At 39.4% G+C, this 21,063-nt stretch overlaps 1 protein-coding gene across 2 annotated transcripts in view; it reads left to right on the forward strand.

Annotated features, from left to right (window-relative positions):
• The window catches only part of itprid2 (ITPR interacting domain containing 2), a 318,082-nt gene that overhangs the window by 286,883 nt on the left and 10,136 nt on the right, over positions 1-21,063 (forward strand). For both annotated transcript variants that reach the window (XM_041200974.1, XM_041200976.1), the window contains exons 11-16: positions 2,392-2,477; positions 4,465-5,712; positions 6,101-6,178; positions 12,310-12,437; positions 17,743-17,893; positions 19,921-19,980. In XM_041200974.1, the coding sequence (XP_041056908.1) occupies positions 2,392-2,477; positions 4,465-5,712; positions 6,101-6,178; positions 12,310-12,437; positions 17,743-17,893; positions 19,921-19,980 (1,751 nt within the window). The remainder of the gene's footprint in view (positions 1-2,391; positions 2,478-4,464; positions 5,713-6,100; positions 6,179-12,309; positions 12,438-17,742; positions 17,894-19,920; positions 19,981-21,063) is intronic.

A 21,063-nucleotide genomic window follows, 5' to 3' on the forward strand; every position in this document is an offset into this window, starting at 1 on the left:
TCTGCAAATGTGGTGGTATTACATTTAGTTCCCTCATCTAAATCATTAATATATATTGTGAATAGCTGGAGTCCCAGTATCTATCCCTGCGGTACCCCACTAAGTCTCTGCCTGCCATTCAGAAAAAGACCTGTTTATTCCTACTCTTTGTTTCCTGTCTGCCAACCAGTTTTCTTTCCATCTCAATACACTACCCCCAATCCCAACTTTAATTTTACATGCTAATCTCTTATGTTGGACTTTTGTCGAAAACCTTCTTAAAGTCCAAGTAAACCACATCCACTGTCTCCCCCTCATCAACTTTACTAGTTACATCCTCGAAAAATTCCAGTCGATTTGTCAAGCATGATTTCCCTTTCATGAATCCATGCTGACTCTGTCCAATTCTGCCACTGTTTTCCAAGTGCTCAGCTATTAAATCTTTTCCCCGGCGTCAGGCTGCCTGGTCTATAATTCCCCATTTTCTCTCTACCTCCCTTTTTAAATAGTGGGGTTTACATTAGCTACCCTCTGATCTGTAGGAACTGTTCCAGAGTCTATAGAATCTCTGAAGATGACCACCAATCCTTCCACTATTTCTAGGGCCACTTCCTTAAGCACTCTGGGATGTAGATTATCAGGCCCTGGGGATTTATCAGCCTTCAATCACATCAATTTCTCCAACACCATTTCCCTACTAATACTGATTTCTTTCAGTTCCTCCCTCTCACTAAACCCTGTGTTCCCCAACATTTCCAGTATGTTATGTGTCCTCCTTTGTGAAGACAGAACCAAAGTATGTATGTAGTTGGTCAACCATTTCTTTGTTCCTTATTATAAATTCCCCTGTTTATGACTGTAAGGGATCTAAATTTGTCTTCACCAATCATTTTCTCTTCACACACCTATAGAAACTTTACAGTCAGTTTTTATATTCCCCGCAAGCTTACTCTCGTACTCTATGTTCCCCTTCTTAATCAATCCCTTGGTCCTCCTTTGCTGAATTCTAAAGTGCTCCCAGTCCTCAGGCCTGTTGTTTTTTCTGGCCAATTTGTATGCCTCCTCCTTGAACCTAATGCTAAGTTCCTATTTCTCATAAAACCAATGAGAAATGAATCTTTTTATTTAAAGGAATAAGCTCATCTTTATTTGGTCCTGTAAACCTACAATCATGTAACAAATATATGGTTGTTGTCCTATAGTATTTTGCTTTTCTTAGGTTAATTTTGGGAAAGCTAAAACTTGATTTGGACAAAAATATTTGTAGGATTTGCCTCTCCTCAGATGACCCAGCTGTTTTAAAGTGCTACACACACAGCAAGACCCAGGTTCACTCCTTGTCCTATGTCCATTAGCTGGGCTGGCCAAATTGCTAGCAGCGTGCTACAATCGATCCTAGTCCCTCAAGTTAAGAAGGAGAATATTGACCAGGATTACTGCTTCCAAGGAGTTTTCAATGTCACCCACTGAAACTCTATGTGTTGATGTCAGATGAACATAAAATCAAGCCTGGCTGTGATGCCCTAAAAGATAGAATAACTTGTGAACACTCGTCGGGTGCATAGTGGCAGAATTACCACTCAAGCAAGCTGGATCTCAGCATGAACTGGGGTGGGAAGGAGAAAATGGTAATATATGTAGAACAATGTATGAGCTTGCCCCTGTTAAATGAGAGAGGAAAGTTCAGAGGAGCACAGACCATAGCAAGAGAAAGACTATAGAATGATTGTAGAGTCTTTTAGGTGCGACATTCCATTCTTTCTGAACTAGTTGGTCAAGCAATCCACATAGGAATTTTCCAGGAAATGGTTACCTTACAGTCTCAACCAACTTTTGCTTGTATGTCCTTTTTTAAAAAACACGTCTTACTTAAAAATTCAATATGTCCATAAGTAATTCTGGGATAGGATCCGTGGTCCTGACAATTGTTAAGAGTTGCTGAGGGGAAGAGAAGATGCGAAAGAGGAAACTAAGGTTACATATTAGGGTCAAAAGAAATATTGATCACCAGAATATTGATATGAAATGTGCAGTAATCAAAGAAGGAATAGCTTTTGGTTCATGTGGTTTTCCTTTTAAATTGAGGAATCTGCATGGGATTCATCTAGGCCAAGAGTAAATGGAATATTTTGAAATTGTCAACCGGTAGTCATTAACAACTTAACAAGTAGAAAATTAACTCAAACTGTAATGAAACCTTACATTATGAATATAAATTCATCAGAATAGAAACAGTAATAGAACAATTAATGCAACTTTGCCCTGCCAGTTAAAACTAGTTTGATTTTAATTTTGTGCAGTGCGTTCCATTCTGACATTATTAATTCTAAGGGCCCATTTCCATTTCTAGTGTTTGCTTTCTGTGTATGCTGATTTATGTTCAGATTTAACAAGGGCTGCTGTACTTTTCAGAACATTTTACAAGGACCAGCAGTTCCCATTCTGATAGTAGTGGCTTTGCAGAAGATCCATCCTCCGACTTGGCTGGACAGTGTCAGGTATATTTTTACTTTATTGAAACAAAGTTGTACATAAGTTTACTTATCGATGGTTACCTTTCAATTGTAGCGTTTTCAGGAGAACACAAAAGGATAGCTAGTCAAAACTAGGGAGTGGGTGATATGATCTCTCTCAGCTATAGAATGTTGTTTGACATTTGAAGGGGAGGGAGAAGGAAAAATATTGATGAAGGGAGGAGAAATTGCAAATTTAACCTCAAATAAGCTTGAAAGAAGGAAATATTTTTCATAAATGTAGGCTTTGTTTTGCCCATTTGTAGCCTGGTATATACTGATTCAAAATTCAATGCTGGAAATATATAACAGGCCCCTCAAATCTGAAAAGAGACAAGTCACATATCTATTTTTGCAGTAAATTTTATTTTGGACCTCCAATCTTTTAAAATCTGCAAGTATTCAATTCATTGAAATTAACTATACCTTTTAACAAACTGACAAATAATTTTTTAAGGGGCTGCTGTTATAAGCAAAGTACCACACTATCACTATGTTTACCAAAGGTGTTCTGACCTGTAATATGCATCCACTTTAATTACCCATCTAAATTAGCCATTTTATGTCATGGGGATATCTGATTTCTAATGCACGTCCTGTTGACTTTTAAGAATATCTTTAATGTCTAATAAATCTGTTCTATCTGCAGTTGAAACATATACCTGGGGATATTGGTGACCTTTTTGGTGACTGAGACCCAGCAGATGCTGTAGGTCACATATTCAGTAACTTTAAAAGCCAAGTAGGTACTGGTATTTGTAAAATAATCGACATTGATTTTTAAATTGGACAGCTGTATTCGCTATTGCATCCCTTGTGACTCAGATGCTATGTTGACACATGTCTGGTGTCATATTCAGATTCAGTGGAGCTTACATTATTCACTCCTCTTGTTACTTTGCACCTAATACATTGTTTCTAGGATCTTTTGCTATTTTGCAATAGATCAATTGATGTTGTGGTGTTGCTGATTGCTAAATTCTTGCCTGTTGTTTTATTTCCCCATAAGTTTCTATACAGGGACTTTATATAGCTGTTAAAATATGACTTCAGATTAGCCATTGTATAAGAAACTTTTTCAGACTATTTATTTAATGTATCTTCCCTAATGCATTGTGCTTCTCTGTAATTCATTATATTTAAATGAGAAGATTAGCTTTTACACATTATATTTCTGGGACAGATGACTGTTGTAAATATATTTTTGTAACAGTTTCATTATTATGTAATTATGTGAGAGGATATATTTATTGCGCTGTTTGAGGAAAGCCATGGAAACTTAACTAGACACTGTTCAGATTTAAAATCAACTTTAAGGGCTTTTCTATTTAGTTAAGGGTTTATATTTTTTATGTCACCTGCAATTTAGCCAAAGCAAAATGGACTTTATTTTGCCATTAGTGTTATGTTGCTATTGCACAAGCGCCTCTTTCTATATGTCTCCGCTATCTGAGTGATTTCTTTTAGATGAACAGTTTGATCAATGACTTTAGCAGCAATTTCAATTCCAGGAAGGACTTCCCCTGAGCCAGTTAAATAATGGCAGAAAGAGTTATGGCACAGAAAGCATTTGTCAGGGAACATGACTAGTTCACCACAAATTTATAGGTTCAAGTTTTTTTTTTGTAGTCTATAGTTACTGAAACAAGACAGATTTATTCTGCTTTTCTTCTGCCTGATGTCAAAGCTTTACAGATACATTGTGAAAACTAATTTATCTTTATCTATGAGCAGCTGCATAGTACATAACTGACTTTTTAGACCAGTTAGAAGTCCATAACCAATCACAATACAGGTGATCCTTATTTACCCACTGCCGAGTGTTTTTTTTCTCCTTTGTTGAAAAAATGTAACGGTGATTATTAATCTCTAACTGGATACAAAATCATTTCATTTAAGCAACCAGTAACTTACTGATTTCACCATTTCAGCTGATTTTTTCCCCACATTTAATCCTTGTGTTCTATCCTAGGGGCCAGATGGTTACCTGCAAGCTATGGGGAGCAGTGCTGACAGCTGTGACAGTGAGACAACAGTCACAACATTGATCGATGACCTTAAGACTCCACTGAGTTGTGACCAACAGTTTTTCACTCCATTTCAAACACCAGTGGAAAATATGACTCTGGATCTTAAAGAAACAATTTTAGATTTGAAAGCAGAGTTAATTCCTGATGCTGTGGTTGATTCACACGAACAAGGAGAAGTGGTTTTGAATGACTGCATTGACTGCAAGGAAGCTGCTGGTGTAGGCAATTCTATACAGCCAGGTGAACAGAGGGCTTTGGGTTTTACTGGCAAAGAATATTCATCACAAGATGAGATGGAGCTGTACCCAGAAAGTGATATGAAGTGGGAAAGCGAGAGTGATATTCCTACATACTCTGTGCATCATAGAGTTGGACGAAGGCAAGACCGCTTGGAACCTGCTGCTTTAAATACAAATGTTGCTGAAACAATGAACTTTTCCTCTATTTCAATAGATAAAATTACTACAGTACTTGAGAGAGCTAAAACAAAAACCTATTCTGTCTCAAGCACCTCTGGAAGAGCAAGGCGTCCAGTGACCAAAGCAAGCGATCGAATAATGAGAGAGGGGGAGGGCTTGCCCAAGAATGAATCTCTCGCAGCGATGAAGCGATCTACTTTTCAAAGATCCAGTTCACTCCCAACTACGCTGCTCAGCCCAGTGCGAGTTGTGTCGTCATTAAATGTGCAGTTGACGCCAGAAAGTGGCTCACGATGCAGTTCACCCTGTTTTACTTACAAATATGCTGCTCTGAGGGAAAAGGAGATGCCTGTTAATGATGAAAATGAGCAGTCAACTTGCCGATCAATGCTTTTTATCCCATCTACAAAAAGAGAGAGCAGAAAACAATTCACTTTGAACAGGCATGATGAAACGCCGCAACATAGGTTAAGTTCACAGTCATCGATGCCATCACATTTGACACACTCTTGCTGTTCCCTTCATACACTTCCTTCAGATTGGCAAGGCCAACCTCTGTGTGATCACATGAGAACCAGGAGTATGTGCAGTCTTCCCAACCTCATTGAACCTACTTGCGCAATATGTACAGCACCTTTTGGACATTTATCTCCTCAGAGACCCATGGCACACTCTTATCATCATATTCCAATAAATCCTCCATCTGCTATTGAATCACAGCTCCGCAGAGTCCTTAATGAGATTAGAAGCACAGTGCAGAATCTTGCTCGGGTAATGAAGCATCATTTTATTTAGAGTTGGGGAAAATAAGATTACTCAGTCTATTGGATAAGTCTAAGGCTACTGTTTGCTTCAATATCCAGTGATAATGAACGTACAACACATTCTTAAAATGCATAATTTGGGAAATTAACAGCTGCTCACTATTTAATATCCATTTTTTGTGAAAGGAGGAGGCGGGGAGGCAGTCTGCAGTTGTATCATCTTAACATGATATGGATACCTTGATAATTTGAAACATGTTTTAACTATGATTGTTTCAGTTTTGCCTTTAATTGTTAATCTTAAAGCCATATATAATCTGCAGACTTTAAAACTGTCTCTTGGATTCCCAATTATTTTTGCTCGTTGCTAATCAAATCACTTGTTACATTTTCAGATCCCAATCTTTCAGGGGAGAGATCAGCTCTTCCCTTACTATACTTCATCAAGATTAGGCCTTTTACCCTTCTACGAAGTAAGTTGCCTTCCAAAACTTCTGTAATATGTTACTTTTGATGTGTTTTCTCTTCACAATATCTCAAAAGTGTTAATTGTTGGATGGATATGGCCTGTAACAGTGTACTGATGACCCACTTCTTTACTGTTGTGCCAGCTTAACCATCAGCATAACCAAGATCACTGGCATTGATATCACTGGTTCATCAGTACAAGTTCCAATAACTTAATTTCCATTAGTTCTCAATTGTGTTTCTAACCAATATATCCTAAGTAAGCAAAAATAGTGTTTTTTTTCCATAGCGTTTTAGGAAAACATTGGACAAGTGGGAAGATCAGACATGACAACTGCTTTTTGAATTTGTGTTTGCATTTTGAAGGGATTGTTATAGCAAATGATATCTTTATTTTCAATGTGGGTGTGCCATCACCGTAGAGACTGCAGCGAATCAAGAAGGTGGCCCCATCAAGACCCTTTCGAGGGCAACTCAGGTTGGGCAATAAATGGATGTTGCCAGTGAAGCTTGAATCCCAAGATTTTTTTTAAATTCCCAGTCAGGGATAAAACAGGAGCTAAATGCAGAACCTTGCTGCTCTGAAGAGCTGCCTTAATCCTAACCTCCCCAAAAGACCTACTGATTTTCCACAGCAACCATGCCATGGCTTATCTGAACAAGATTACTAAATTAGTGCAGATTGTGCCAAAGAGTTCCCATTTTGTGCTGTTGGCGCATGCCTGTTAGGAGTTGGGTCCCAAACTCATATGGAATCATACATGTTGGAAAAGGAGACCTTTAACTTTGGGGCTTTAAGCTACTTGCTTTGCTCCTATTATAAGCTGTAAAGAGAAAATAAATGAGATGTTAGTGGTCGGGGTGCATGCCCTCAAAGAAATCCCATACACATTGTACCTGGCAACATAAATCTTTGCTGTGTTTAGTTGAATAGAGAATTATCAACATAAATAGAATTTAGAAGGGCTTTATTTGCCCCTTTCATTCTTTAAATGGTAGATTTTGCATAGTGTTCATTTTAGATTCACTATTTTCTTATGTTCTTAATGAATGTCACAAAAATGTAATTGCGCTTTGAAAGATATGAATACCTCAAGGCTCTGCATCCAACTGAAGCAAATCTTTATTAAACAGACATCACCTTCCTTTTCAAAAAAATGTTCAGCAAGTTCTGAATTTTATTTAGGAACATACTTATGTAAAATCTTGCTCATGTACCAGTATTAAACAAAAAAGAAACAGTACTGGAGCAATCCAAGGTCTTCAGTTTAAATTCACTATGCCAAGATATGAAAATACGTTTAACAAATTTGGCAATTTGTGAGCAGGAACCAGAAAAACAAAACACCTAGGAAAGCTAGATTGTTGGAAAAGCCTAATTTGTTCATTAACGTCATAGAAGAAATCTGCCATACTTGTTTGAACTGGCCTACCTGTGACTTCAGTGTCACACCTATGGGTGCAATTTTACATAGCCCCCACCACCCCACCTCGCCCCAGGGGCAGGGTGGGGGAGGGCCAAACATTGGTGCCATGCCTGTTACTTATCCGTGTCTGCTGATACTTTATCACCTGCGGGGTGGCAACGGGTGGCCCTTGGGCCGTTAATGGCCAGTTAAGGGCCTCCTTCTGCCACTGCTGGTATTTTACCACTGGCAAGAGGTGTCATCATGTTGCGATGATGGCCTTTTTGTGGGCTTCGGGAGGGGTGTTTGTCCCTCTTGTTCGGGCACCCTGTGTCCAATGGAGGCCCCATCTCTCCCACATTACTCCCCAATCCACCCATCCATCAGAACTTGGTCCTCCAACCCTTTGCTGGGACCTACAGACTGGCCCCAACTTACCTTCTCATCCATCTCCTCCATAGACGATTGTCTTGGTGGTGCTCCTGGGACTAGGAAGTCTTACCCTTAGACCATTAATGGTCAGAGGGCTGTAAAATTGGCTTGGGGCTACTTGTCAAAGCAGAGGCAGCCTTGGCCTCAAATTTTCGGCTTTTTGAGGGGGTGGGCAGGGCCACTGCCTCCATGTTAAATTCAGCCCTATGCAAATGACTTGCCCTCAAGGTCATTAGGGATGAGCAATACTGATTTGCCAATGCCATTCACATCCCAAGAACAACTAAAAAATAGAGTTGGAAAAACTCAGCAGGTCTGGCAGCATCGGCGGAGAAGAAAAGAGTTGACGTTTCTAGTCCTCATGACCCTTCGACAGAACTAGTTCTGTCGAAGGGTCATGAGGACTCGAAACGTCAACTCTTTTCTTCTCCGCCGATGCTGCCAGACCTGCTGAGTTTTTCCAGGTAATTCTGTTTTTGTTTTGGATTTCCAGCATCCGCAGTTTTTTTGTTTTTAAAAAATAAAGCTATTGTACAATATCACTAATGAAAGTGGCACATTCTTCCATCTTTCTTTCCTCCCCAAGGAGAAAACATTTTTGCTGGCTGCTGCAAAAAATAACTTTTAAATGAAATCAATAGGCCAGATTTTGCTGTCAAAATAAGGATGAAGCTAATGGCCCCTATCGTCACTTATGTGTAAATGGTGGTACAACTTCAGAATAGAAACAGATACAGTGGGCTGAATTTTGCCGTTGGCGAGCAGGGGGCAGGGCCCACTCGCCGACGCGCAAAATGACACATCCCACCACATTTAAATCTTCAGGAAGACGAGGGCACAGCAAAATTAGCTGCGGGCCTGCCAACCTGTCAATGACCAATTGAAGCCATTGACAGGATCATTAAAACAATTAAAGGACCTGCCCGCCCAACCTTACAGTTGGCGGACAGGCCAGGAGCCCCGGCGGGCAATAGAAAAAACATGAAACCTCATCCACCGGCGGGATGAAGTTTCATGTAGGGATTTAAAAAGGTTAATAAAGTTTTAGTGTAGATTATGAATATGTCCCATCTCATGTGACATTATCACATGAGGGGGACATGTTAAGGATTTTTTTTCTATTTTTAATGTTTTTAGAACTGTCAGCAATCTCCCTGCGGCAGCACTTAGCCTCAGGGAGATGTGAGCTTTTTCGTGCGCATGCGTGAAAGAGCGCACTCTCGCTTTTGGGGAATTCCCCCCCACCTGCACAGGAAGCGCATAGCGCTTCCCACCAGACGTGACACTGAGTGGGTCATAATTGGTCTGCCCATGGAAAATGGCGGCGGAGCCCGCTTCTCCAGTGGGGATCGGCTCCCCGTCCAGCAGAGATTGGGTCGGGCTCGGAAGGCAGAAAACTCTGCCCAGTGTCTCAAATCTGGCTGTCCAAAAGCTGGAATTGTCCGAAAACTGGACAATTTTATAACGTGCCATGCATCAATTTTAATTGGAGAAACCTAGCTTACCTGGACAATTGGGCTCGGCACTGCATTGACGTGGTGTGAGGCCTGACTAGCACGCGCCAGTTTATTTCCACATTCCAAGCAATCCTTGACCCCGTGTGACCTGGTTTAACTTGAACCACCCACGGCCCAAACCACCCAACACAAAATCCAGCAAGGTCCGAAATCCGGCACAGCCTTGTCCCAAGGTTTTTGGTTTTGAGACACTGTACCTGTATGTGGTTAAATGCTGAAGCCCCAAGGTTACTGCCAGATTTGCATTGCTCAGTAGTTAGCTTCACAAAAACAAAATCTCACTGTCTACTTCACATTGAAATGTACTGAGTGGCATGAAATTGCTGTATTTGTGTGCTAGATATGAACTAAGTTCACTACAGAAAATTGAGGCTTGTCATTGCAAGCTTATGTACCCTTAAAACAATGTGAAGATTATTACTTACTACTAATCAACCTCTCTGGGACTGAAAATTAGCCATTATAAGCATGGAATCTCATTAGTTCAAGTATTGCAAATCTTAAAAAAGTCAAATTCTAAATAAGAATTGTTTTACTCTTCTGTTTCTTTTCCCCTCATTCTCTCTCTCTCTTAACTTTCTTTGACTTGCTATTTTTCCTCTGTACTTGATTTGATCTTGAGTTCGCCCATTTGAATTTACACTTCTCAGTCCTTGCACTGTTTATTTTTCAATCCTTCCATCCGATTGGTTAATGAGATACATAGCTGGTTGCCCTGTTCACTCAGGTTCCAGAAGCATGGTTTTCCTTGCTGTACCATTATCAGCTCCCACTTTCTGAAACCTAATGAGCAAAACAGTTTTCAGCTAAAAGATGCAGGGGCAAATCTAAAAAGTTGCAAATGCTGTTGGATACCCTGCCACAGCAAACTCTGGCCCACATATCTGGTGGGAAGAGATTGCCAATTCTCAACCTTAAATTATTAATCACATTTTTTTATATGTATAATTCAGGTGGTTAATCCTATGTGTTTGGTTCTTTTCCTTTTTTTTCTCTATCTCTTAATCTAATTTTCCTTTCCTTCTCTTTCTGTACCTGATTTGGCATTGAATTCATCCGCTTGAAATCACACTTCTTCCCAGTCCTTGTGCTGCTCATTTCTCAATCCTTTGACTGGTTGAGGGGATACATAGTTGTTTGACCTGTTCACAAAGGTCCCCAGATTCCCTTGCCATGTTTAGCAATACTAACACACCTCTCCCCCACCTACCACCACTGAAATGATCATTATTGTAATAGAAAAAATGAAATGAGTGTGTGCCAAACCCTAGGGAAAATGAAAGGAAAAAATTTATGTTGTTTCAGTCAGTGGGCAGGCCCTCGGAGGTGAGAACTACAGTTCCCAGCAATCACCGTGCATGTGCCAGCTCAGTGAATGCACATGCACAGATCCTTTTTTGATCTTTGATGGTTCTGTGCATGTGCTGGCCGGTGAATGGCCACGTGTGCAGTTGGTGCACATGCGCAGTTTGTTTTTATTTCTTTTCGCGGGAAGCCAGCTCTGAGCTTGCGCAGAAGAGAGGAAAATAAAAGTGAAACAGCATGGAAAAGAGGATTAGGTGACCCAGAAGAACACACTGTTCTGCAAAAAAGTACCAGAAGAGGCAGGATGGGAGTTGCAAGGAGCAGATCCCAAAGAAAAGAAGAAAGTCCCAAAAACCAGGGAGTGGGACCCAGAGATCCTAGGAAGAGAGTCAAGTCAAGGAACAAGGACAGTAATCTGAAACAGGTCCTGGTAAGTGAAGCTAAGAGTTAGAAGCAGTAGAAACAGCTCTGAATTAAAGAGAAGGAGCTGCAGGGAGCAGACTTGGAACAAAGTGGGCTTGCAAGAAGCCAAGAGACCTGAGGGGACTGCCAAAGGCCTGTGACTCCTTGGTAGTGGCCTTTGGGGCAGTAGTGTTCTGCTTGATATAGCCAAATACCTGAGAGTGTGTGCATGTAGGGTGAAGCCTGAATGCAGATAGAGATCCAGTGGAAAGCAGCATTGGAAAGAGAGAGTGAAACCCTGGAGATGGAGCCTTGTTGAAGACGTCCAAGAGGAAGTGTTGTTTGGAAGAGAATTCCAAAGCGAGTTCTTTGAGCATGGAGATTTGAAATCCTCATAAGAAAGAGGGTTTCAGTGAGACTGCTTGGCTCAAGGTGTGACAAGTGCCCAGAGGGTTGATGAGAAATCCTAGAAGCTTGGTTTTCAATTGTGGTGAGTCCAACCACGGTTTGCTTATTAATTTACATGATCTATTTATTTACTGTGAACATTAGAGTATAAGATAGATTTTGTAACTTGTATTATCTTTATATATTTGTGTAAATATATCCATAAAGGTATAGTTGGGGTGGAGGAATAGTGTAATATATAGTTCATCTCTTCTTGTTTAATAAATGCTTTATTCTTTTGTTAAAAGTTAATCAGCATACTCCTGTGACCCTGTTCAGTGGCCGCCTTCCACGTTTCTTAAAATGAATAGAGTTAGAGCCTATCAAGTCAGGTTCCACCCTGTTGGGATCATAACAAATTGGGGGCTCATCTGGGATTTATCATAACAAGACCTGAATGTCTGAAAAAAAAAACTGAAAGTAAGGGGAAGAGTGTAAGCACTACCTGCAGGTTGCTCCATTATAAATCAGAGTCAGAGAGGCTCAGCTTGATGGGGATTCAGCAACTTTTAAAAGCTAAAGATATATTAACAAGTCTAATAGCAGATGCAATTAGATGCCCTGCTACAGCAAAATCTAGGCCAATGCAATTTGTTAGTCATCATCTGTGAAAACTTTTCTTTTCAGACTACATATCAAGAGCTGCAGATAATGAGAAGGAATCTGAACTTTTTTAGAACACAGATGATGGACTTGGAATTTGTCATGCTGAGGCAGCAAACTCTAGTGTATCAGCACTTAACTGATGAGGAGAGGTGAGATTTAACACTCTTGGCATTCATTTTCAGTAGTGATACGTTTTCATTTTCTCCTTCGCAATATTATATTTCCTTTGTTTTGAAACTTTCAACTTTTAACAGAAGTTCTCATCTAGCAAGTAGTCTCTCTGCAAAATTGTTAATTTATTCAGTGCATTTTGAATGCCAAGAATTGTAAATTAGAGTTGAGAGGAGAAGGAAAAAATGAAAGATCTTCCTTATATTAATTAGTATTTTAAAAGTTATAGAGAATGGACAAGGCAATAGTACAGAGTAGCGATATGGGTAATGATAACCAGAGTGTAACTGCAAGGGACAGAGCATACAAACATTAGCGTGCATTAGCAAATAGGGCCAGAGTAAGGAAACTGGTATAACAATAACATTGAAGGCCCTTTATCCAAATGCAAATGGCATTCGTAACTAGATGGATGAAATGATAGCACAGATAGAAATAATTGGGTATCATATGATATCCATTTACAGAAATGTGGTTGCAGAAGTGACCACGGCTGGGAATTGAATGTTCAAGGGTATTTAACATTTCAGAAGGATAGGAAGAAAGGAAAAGAAGGTGGGTAGCTCTTTTGATAAAAGATGTAATCAGTACAGTCGTGAGAAATCATCTTGACTTGGAAGATCAAGAGGTGGAATCTGTTTGGGTGGATATAAGCAGTAGCAAATGAAAGAAATCACTGGTGGGATGGTTTATAGGTTCCCTATAGCTACAGTGTAGGACAGAGTATAAGTCAAGAAATAATGGGGACTTGTAAGAAAGGTACTGCAATAATTGTGGGAGATTTAACTCTTCTTTTGGATTGGGCAAATCAAATTGGCAAAAGTAACCATGAGGGTGAGTTCATAGAATGTATTTGGGACACTTTCTTGGAACACTGCAATTTGGAACCAACCAGGGAACAGGCTATTGTAGACCTGGTAATGTGTAATGAGTCAGGATTAATTGATGATCTCATATTAAAGAATCCTCTAGGGAGGAGTGATCATAACATGATAGAATTTCACATTCAGTTTCACGGTGAGAAATTTGAGTCTGAAACTAGTGTTTTCACTTAAATAAAAGTAACTACAAAGGTATGAAGACAGAGTAGACTACACTGGACTGGGAAAATAGGTTAAAAGATAAAACAGTAGATGAGCACAGCAGACGTTTACAGATTATTTCATAACTGTTAAAAAAAAAGTTAATTCTATAGAGAGAGACTCTACAAAAAGGATGTACCTTCAGTGGCTAACTAAGAAAGTTAAGAATGGTATCAAATTGAAAGAAATGGTGGAAAATGCTACGAAGATTAGTGGTAGACCAGAAGAGTGTGAAAAGTTTAGAAACCAGCAAAGGATGACTTTTTTAAAAAGTCAGGGGAAAATTAAAATATGGGAGTAAACTAGCAAAGATTATAAATCTTCTACAAGTATATAAAAAGGAGAGTAGCTAAAGTAAACATTGGTCTCTAAGAAAATGAGACTGGAGCATTAATAATGGCAAACAAGGAAATGGCAGAGACTTTGAACAAGTGTTTTGTACCTGTCTTATCAGTAGAAGACACAGAAGCAAGTCAAGAATAGTAGAAAAGCAGGGGACAAATGGGAAGGAGGAACTTGAGACAATTGCTATCATTAGAGAAAAAGTACTGGGAAAACCAGTAGGAGAAAAGGCTGACACATTCCCTGGATCTGATGGCCTGCATCCTAGGGTCTTAAAAGAAGTGGCTGCAGAGAAAATGGATGCATTGGTTGTAATCTTCCAAAATTCCCTATATTCTGGAAAGGCCTCAGCAGATTGGAAAACTGCAAATGTAACACACCTATTCAAGAAAGGAGAGAGACAGAAAGCAGAAAATTATAGGCCAGTTAGCCTAACATCTGTTGTTGGGAAAATGCTGGAATCCATTATTAAGTAAGTAGTAGCAGAGCATTTAGGAAAACATAATACAATCAAGCAGAGTCAACATGGTTTTATGAAATGGATGTTGTGTTTGGCAAATTTATTAGAGTTCTTTGAGGATGTAACAAGCAAGGTGGATTAAGGTAGATGTAGTGCATTTGGATTTCCAAAAGGCATCCTACAAGATACCACATAAAAGGTTACACAAGGTAAAAGCTCGTGGTGTTGGGGTAACATATTAGCGTAGAGAGAGCTTTGGCTAACTAACAGGAAACAGTGTGTCAGGATAAACGGATAAAGCTAGAACTAGTGAAGGACCATTCTGGGACTTCAACTGTTGACAATCGTATTAATGACATGGTTGAAGGGACTGACTGTATTGTGGCCAAAATTGCCGATGATACAAAGAAAGGTATGAAAGCAATTTGCAAGGACACCGTTTGCAAAGGGATTATAGGTAGGTGAGTGGGGAAAAAAAGTTGGCAGATGGTATATAATGCGGGAAAATGAAATTGTCCACTTTGGCAGGGAGAACAGAAAAGCAGAATATTATTTAAACAGAGAGAGTGCAGAACACTGCAATACAGAGGGACCTGGATGTCCTTGTACATTAATCACAAAATGTTAGCCTAAAAGTACACCAAGTAATTAGGAAGGCAAATGGAATTTTGGTCTTTATTAAAAAGCTGGTGGAGTGTAAAAATGTACAGGGCATTGGTAAGACCACACATAGAGTACCATGTATAGTTTTTTGTCTCCTTATTTAAGGAGGAATATACTTGTATTGGAGGCAGTTCAGACAAGGTTTACAAGGTGGATTCCCAGGATAAAGAGGTTGTCTTAGATGGAAAGGTTGAGCATGTTTGGAGTTTAGAAAAATGAGAGGTGATCTTATTGAAATGTATACGATTCTGAAGGGGTTTGACAAGGTAGATGCTGAAAGCGTCCTCGTGGGGAAGTCAGGAACTAGGGCCAATTTCAAAATAGGGGTCTCCCATTTAAAAAAAAAAATGAGGAATTTCTTCTCTCAAAGGGTTGTTAATCTTTGGAATTCTTGTGTTCCCCCCTCTAGGACAGTGGTAGTTGACTATATTCAAGGCACATATTTTTTGATCAACAAGTGAGTTGAGGGTTATGGGGGCAGGCAGGGAAGTGGAGGCCACAATCAGATCATGATCTTATTGAATGGCAGAGCAGACTCGAGGGACCAAATCGCTTAGTGCTGCTCCTGTTTCTTATGTTCTTATGACAGGACTCCTTGTTTGTTGCATGTGATATAATCGGTGTGGATCTTTAGATTTCCATGTATAACAAATAATCGTTTATTAACTAAAGTGTAATATTTTGGCGTAGATCACAGGTGTAAAGGCAGAGTGCAGTGAGGTTTGGCACAGTCTGCTTCAAGATCTCAGGATCCATTCATAGTTGTTTTTATAAAGTGCTCATTTAATACCTTATGAACCTCTATAAGGTAATCTCTCAGCTGCCTGGTTTTATGACAAAAAAACCCCCCAGATTAATCAGATCTTTTATTAGGACTGAAATGCAAACTGTCTCTTTTACCAGTACCACTTCTCCAGGGCTTGAGTATCTCTAATGTCTTGATGATCAGACTGGATGTGAAATTAATTTTTTTTCCATATGGTTACATTTAATTCACTGCTACTTCTCTACCAGGACTGCCTACTTATAAGAAATGCTGTTCCTCTCTTTGATATTTTGAAGAAGGGTCTGCATTTAAAATGTTAACATGTCTGTTCACTTCTCGGGTACAGCTTGATTGGCGACTGTTTGCAGCAATTTCTATTTTATTTACATAATTCAAAGGTGTGGTTTCACCCAGAACACACTATAGTTTAAGCATTTTTCAGTTTGCCTTCTACTGTTGCCTAGAAAGTTCAGTATTCTATTTGTTTTATAGCTTGCTGCGACGTGCCCTTGTTGGGCCTTAGCCTACAAGGAAAGAGAGATGTCTTTCAGCTGGTCCGTAGCTATTTTGAGACCATTCACGGATTGTTTCAGTCTTTTATCAATGAATCAGCCAGAAATTTAATAGTTATTTTTTTTCATTTTATTTTATCTTGTCAATATATTTTTGATATAACACACCCTGGGGCTTTCTGTGTTTAGTTTCTGATACCATTTTTAAAAAGCAGTCAAGAATGGTGGTCAGTCCCTTCTAAACCTAGATGGGTGTTCAGTAAGCTATCTGACATATGATCAGGTTTGTTTATGTTAATTCCAAATATTTAATCCAGAAGTGCTCTAAGGTTGATGGTCCTGTAGTTGCCTGGGTCTGAGTAGTCACTCTTTCTGAAAATGAATACCACATTCGCTTATTTCTAATTTAGCAGGATCTCCCCAACATTCATCCAGTCTCCAAAATGGTCAGCCCTTGTTCGTCCTTTGATTTTTGTTATTCAAAATTTTCATAGTGGGTACCTGGAGGAAGCAATCCTATCATAATTAACTATTTTATGCTCATCCTTCATTTTAACCTTGTTGCCATTATATAGGGCTCATCTGTAACTACTGTTCTGCTGAGACAATTTTCTGTCACCTATTTTCAGATCTTTGCCTCTCTTAACTGTACATTAGATAGATCTATAAATGTTTCTGCACTAATAGGCCTTTCACTCATGTTTCTGGCTGCAGGATTTGTGCAATTTATTTTCTTCCATTTCTACTTCTGATAGATCTGTTTAGTTCACAGTTAAGAATTCTAATTAAATTTAGTTTATATGATAAGCATTAGTTTCATTGAGCCTTAAAATAATTTTCTTTGGCAGAGAACTATTGTATATAATTACACTGTTTTTACTTGGTTTTCTAGCGTATTTCAATAGGAGCACCAGGGCATGTGCAAATGTGTCATTGTGCCTAGGGCAAAGTATTGTTCCTACCTTCCTAATGTTAACCAGTGGAAGAGTGAAAGGTTATATGTTCAGAAGACCTGATAACTTCTGATCATAATTACATGATTATCTCAAATTATTTTAAAAAGCCTGTAGTTCAACATTCATGTTGAATATTTTGTTCAATTTTTTTTCATGCCATTAGTATATTCCGGTGGATTTATGTGAAGTATTGTGTTCAAAATTATTGGTATTCGAGCTATTCATTTCTTTTAGTTTTTGTGTAAATCCTCAATTCAATGAAGATGTCAAACTGATTCTTTGGATTTTATTGTTTTTTTGGGTCTGGCTTCATATCCAGAATTAATAGCTTATTCATAAACTTTCATGGGGTGACAATATGGGCATTGCATTGTAAATTGCAGTAAATCTACATGTAAAACCACTGCATATTTCATGCCCAGAAGCATTGTAATGTAGTTTAATACATGTAAAGAGCATCCAATGTGGAAAAGGGAGATTGAGAATATTTTCTTGTTTGTAGACAAGAGGCTGACCAACTGCAAAATCTTCGGAACTGTGTGCGTATGGAGCTGCAAGAGCTGGAAATGCAGCTGGACGAGCGATCGTTTGCTCTGGAGGATCAGCTCAAAGCCCCAAACCAGTATACCATGTTCAATCCTCCATCTCGTGCTGTGAGTTACATGTGTTTAATCCTATAGATCTTCCTCCAAATTACTGTGTTGGATGGATATTTTGGATAAATTTGCTCTTCCTGAACATTTCTTTTCTTCCTTGGCCTGGCCAGATCTGGCATCTGTGCAGCTGAGGGGGCACTTTCCAAGGCTGTTCTCAAACCACTGTCATAGGTTCTAATAAACAGATACTGCTCTCACCTCTGAATTTATTCTGCTGAGAAGTGCCAGAGGCTCTGCTTGGCAATTTCATACTCCATTGAATTGAATGAATGTGACTGCCTCTGCTAATGCCCAATGCCATTCCACACACCGCCTCTCATGTATTCTAAATAGTTCACAGTTTAACTAAACTTAACTAACCGTAAATTATTAGGCTCCTGGTACTGAATGAGCAGAAATTTCCTTCAATTAAATATTGGGAAGACCAAAGCCATTGTCTTCAGTACTCACTATAAATTTCATTCTCTAGCTTTCTCTAAATTCAGACTCCATCCGTCTCCTTGACAACTGTCTGATGCTGAACCAGACTGCCTGTAATCTTGGTATATCTAACTCTGTGATGAGTGCGGATCACATATCTATGCCATCACTAAGACCATCTATTTCCATCTCTGTACAATCACCTGATTCCACCTTTGGCTCAGCTTATCTGCTGCTGAAACTCTCATCCATGCCTTTGTGCCTCCAGACTTGATTATTCTGACTCACTCCTGGCTGGCATCCCACATTCTACCCTTCGTAAACTTGAGATCACCCAAAACTCTGCTGCCCGTGTCCTTATTTTCACCAAGTCTTATTCACCCACAATCCCTGTTTTCAAATACCTCTATGACATCTTATTTCCCTATCTCTGTAATATCTTCCAGCCCACAACCCTCATCTAACTTTGGCCTCTTGAGCATCCCTTGTTTTAATCACTCCATCATTGGTGACCATGCTTTCAGTTGCCTCAGCCCTAGACTCTTGAATTCCCTCCCTAAGCCTCTCTGTCTCTCCACATTTCCTTCCCCCTTTAGGGTGAAAACTACCTCTGACCAAGATTTTGGCCATGTGCCCTAATATTGCCTTATGTAACACAGTATCAAATTTTGCTTTGTAATGATCCTGTGAAGTGCCTTGGAGGATGGGTGGGGCTCGGGGGGAAAGGCCTAGGGTGCTTGCCCATCATTGCCCCAATTGGCTGCTTAAGGGCTTATTCCCACGCGGCCACAATTTTGACGCCAGCAGGCATAAGTCAGGGATGGTTGGTAGCCCAGTAGTTCAGCCTGCATGGGCATCGTCTGGAAAGACGATGGATGTGCCTCATATACTGGCCCCTTTCCACATGGGGTCCACTCTTTTCATCCCCCCCGTTCCCCCAAACAAACCCTGGACTTTCCATCAAGAACAGCCTCTCCTCCCGGACCTCCCCTTACATCCCTGATGTTAGACCCCCAAGCTTACCTCCATCCTGGCTCTGGGTCTTAGAACCTGGGGACTGCTTAGTCCCAGCAGTGGGCATCGCTCCTGGTGGTGCTGCTGGGGCTGCAGAGCTGATGGCCAATAAGTACTCTGTGGAAGGATTTCCTCCCAGGCTAGGGATGGAATTCTCAACCTCCAGCTCATTAAATAGCTTTGGAGCAGCCAGCTTTGGCAATGCCGGCCCTAAAATTTTGCCCATTGAGTTTTTTTCTCTCTCGATCTGGCGAATTCTCTCATTTTCACTGGAGTGTGCTTTTCCTTCCTTCATGTCTTTCTGACCACTGCAGGTCCCTGTATGCTTTCCCCAAAAGCTATTGATATTAGGGAGATAATTAATGAGTGGTACTCTGGTGAAAAAGGAAATATATTTTAAAAACGGAACATAGTTAAAAGGAAAAAAGTGTGCCTGATGCTTAGAATTCCGTGATTTTCTCCTCAAGCTAGTAATTATTTTTTTAGTTTAGAGTTTTGAAGAATCGTAAAAGCAAACTGTATGTTTGCTGAATGGCATTTGCATTCTATATATTTTGAAGTGCTTATTTTCTTGTACTTCTGTATTTCAGAGGGCATACACTCATAACACAGATACCATGTCTTCCTCCTCTCTCAATGTAATGGAACCGGTAAGTAAGTTGGACTTCCCTGTACAGTGATGAAATATAAACTGAACTGCTGCACACAATCAGATGAAGTGGAAACCCCTATCTCCTATATGTACTAAATATTAACCTAGATGATTGAATATGATAAACTTCTGACTATGTTTGACCTGTGATCAACACCCTAGCTTTCATGTTCTGTAATCAATCAATGCATTTTATTATCTGGATCACTGAATGTTACAGTTTTTTTTTAATTAATCCTAGAAACTACAAATTGATTCAGATCCTAGCAAATGGTGTCAATTATAGATTCCCAATATCTTTCTACTGCTAGTATTTTACTTAATAACATTCCTGGAAAAAAATGGTTTGAACATATGCTGTGTCATTTTATTGATCAAATTGTTCCTCAATCTTATGTTCTTGCCAAATGAAATGCAAATGGGTGCTGAGTTATGCAAATTATTATTGGATTATGAAGACTGTTGGGTTAAGTACTTATAAATGGGAGCAGTTTGTCTCTGTTGATCCTATGGTTGCAGTCTGCTGTCATTAAGGTGATGTTTAGTTTAAATCAAAAGGTTTGTTGATCAATCTCAGCTTTACAGTTAACTCTAGAGTTTTTCAATATTCGGTATAACTAGCTCACCTGTTGGTGGCCTTTCCAAATAAAAATTCCTGACTTAGGTTAGCAACTAGTTAGCAATAGGGAGAATTGGGCTAATTGGATAGCTCTTTCAAAGAGCTAGCAGAGGTACAATGTGCCAAGTGATCTCCTTCTATGCTGTTAAGATTCAAAATCCTATTCTATTGGCCAAGAACACAAGCAGACATTTTTAACTGCTAATTATATCATATTTTTGATATTGTAACAAAATCTACAATGTGCTATTAATAGAGGATACATGCCTGTAATTGCAAGAATTGAGCTAAGCAATGTGGGTTTTATCATTCTCACTCTGGTACCTAATTCTTCTGTAAAATATATTTGAGTTGAATATTGTGTGGAGCCATGAATATTGAAGCCAGGAAAAGGAACGTAAAATAAGAAAACATTTTAAACTACCTGTTTAACCTTAAATGTTTTTAAACTACTGATGCTTT

This window comes from Carcharodon carcharias, chromosome 12 (assembly GCF_017639515.1).
Source record: "Carcharodon carcharias isolate sCarCar2 chromosome 12, sCarCar2.pri, whole genome shotgun sequence".
Taxonomy (NCBI): domain Eukaryota; kingdom Metazoa; phylum Chordata; class Chondrichthyes; order Lamniformes; family Lamnidae; genus Carcharodon; species Carcharodon carcharias.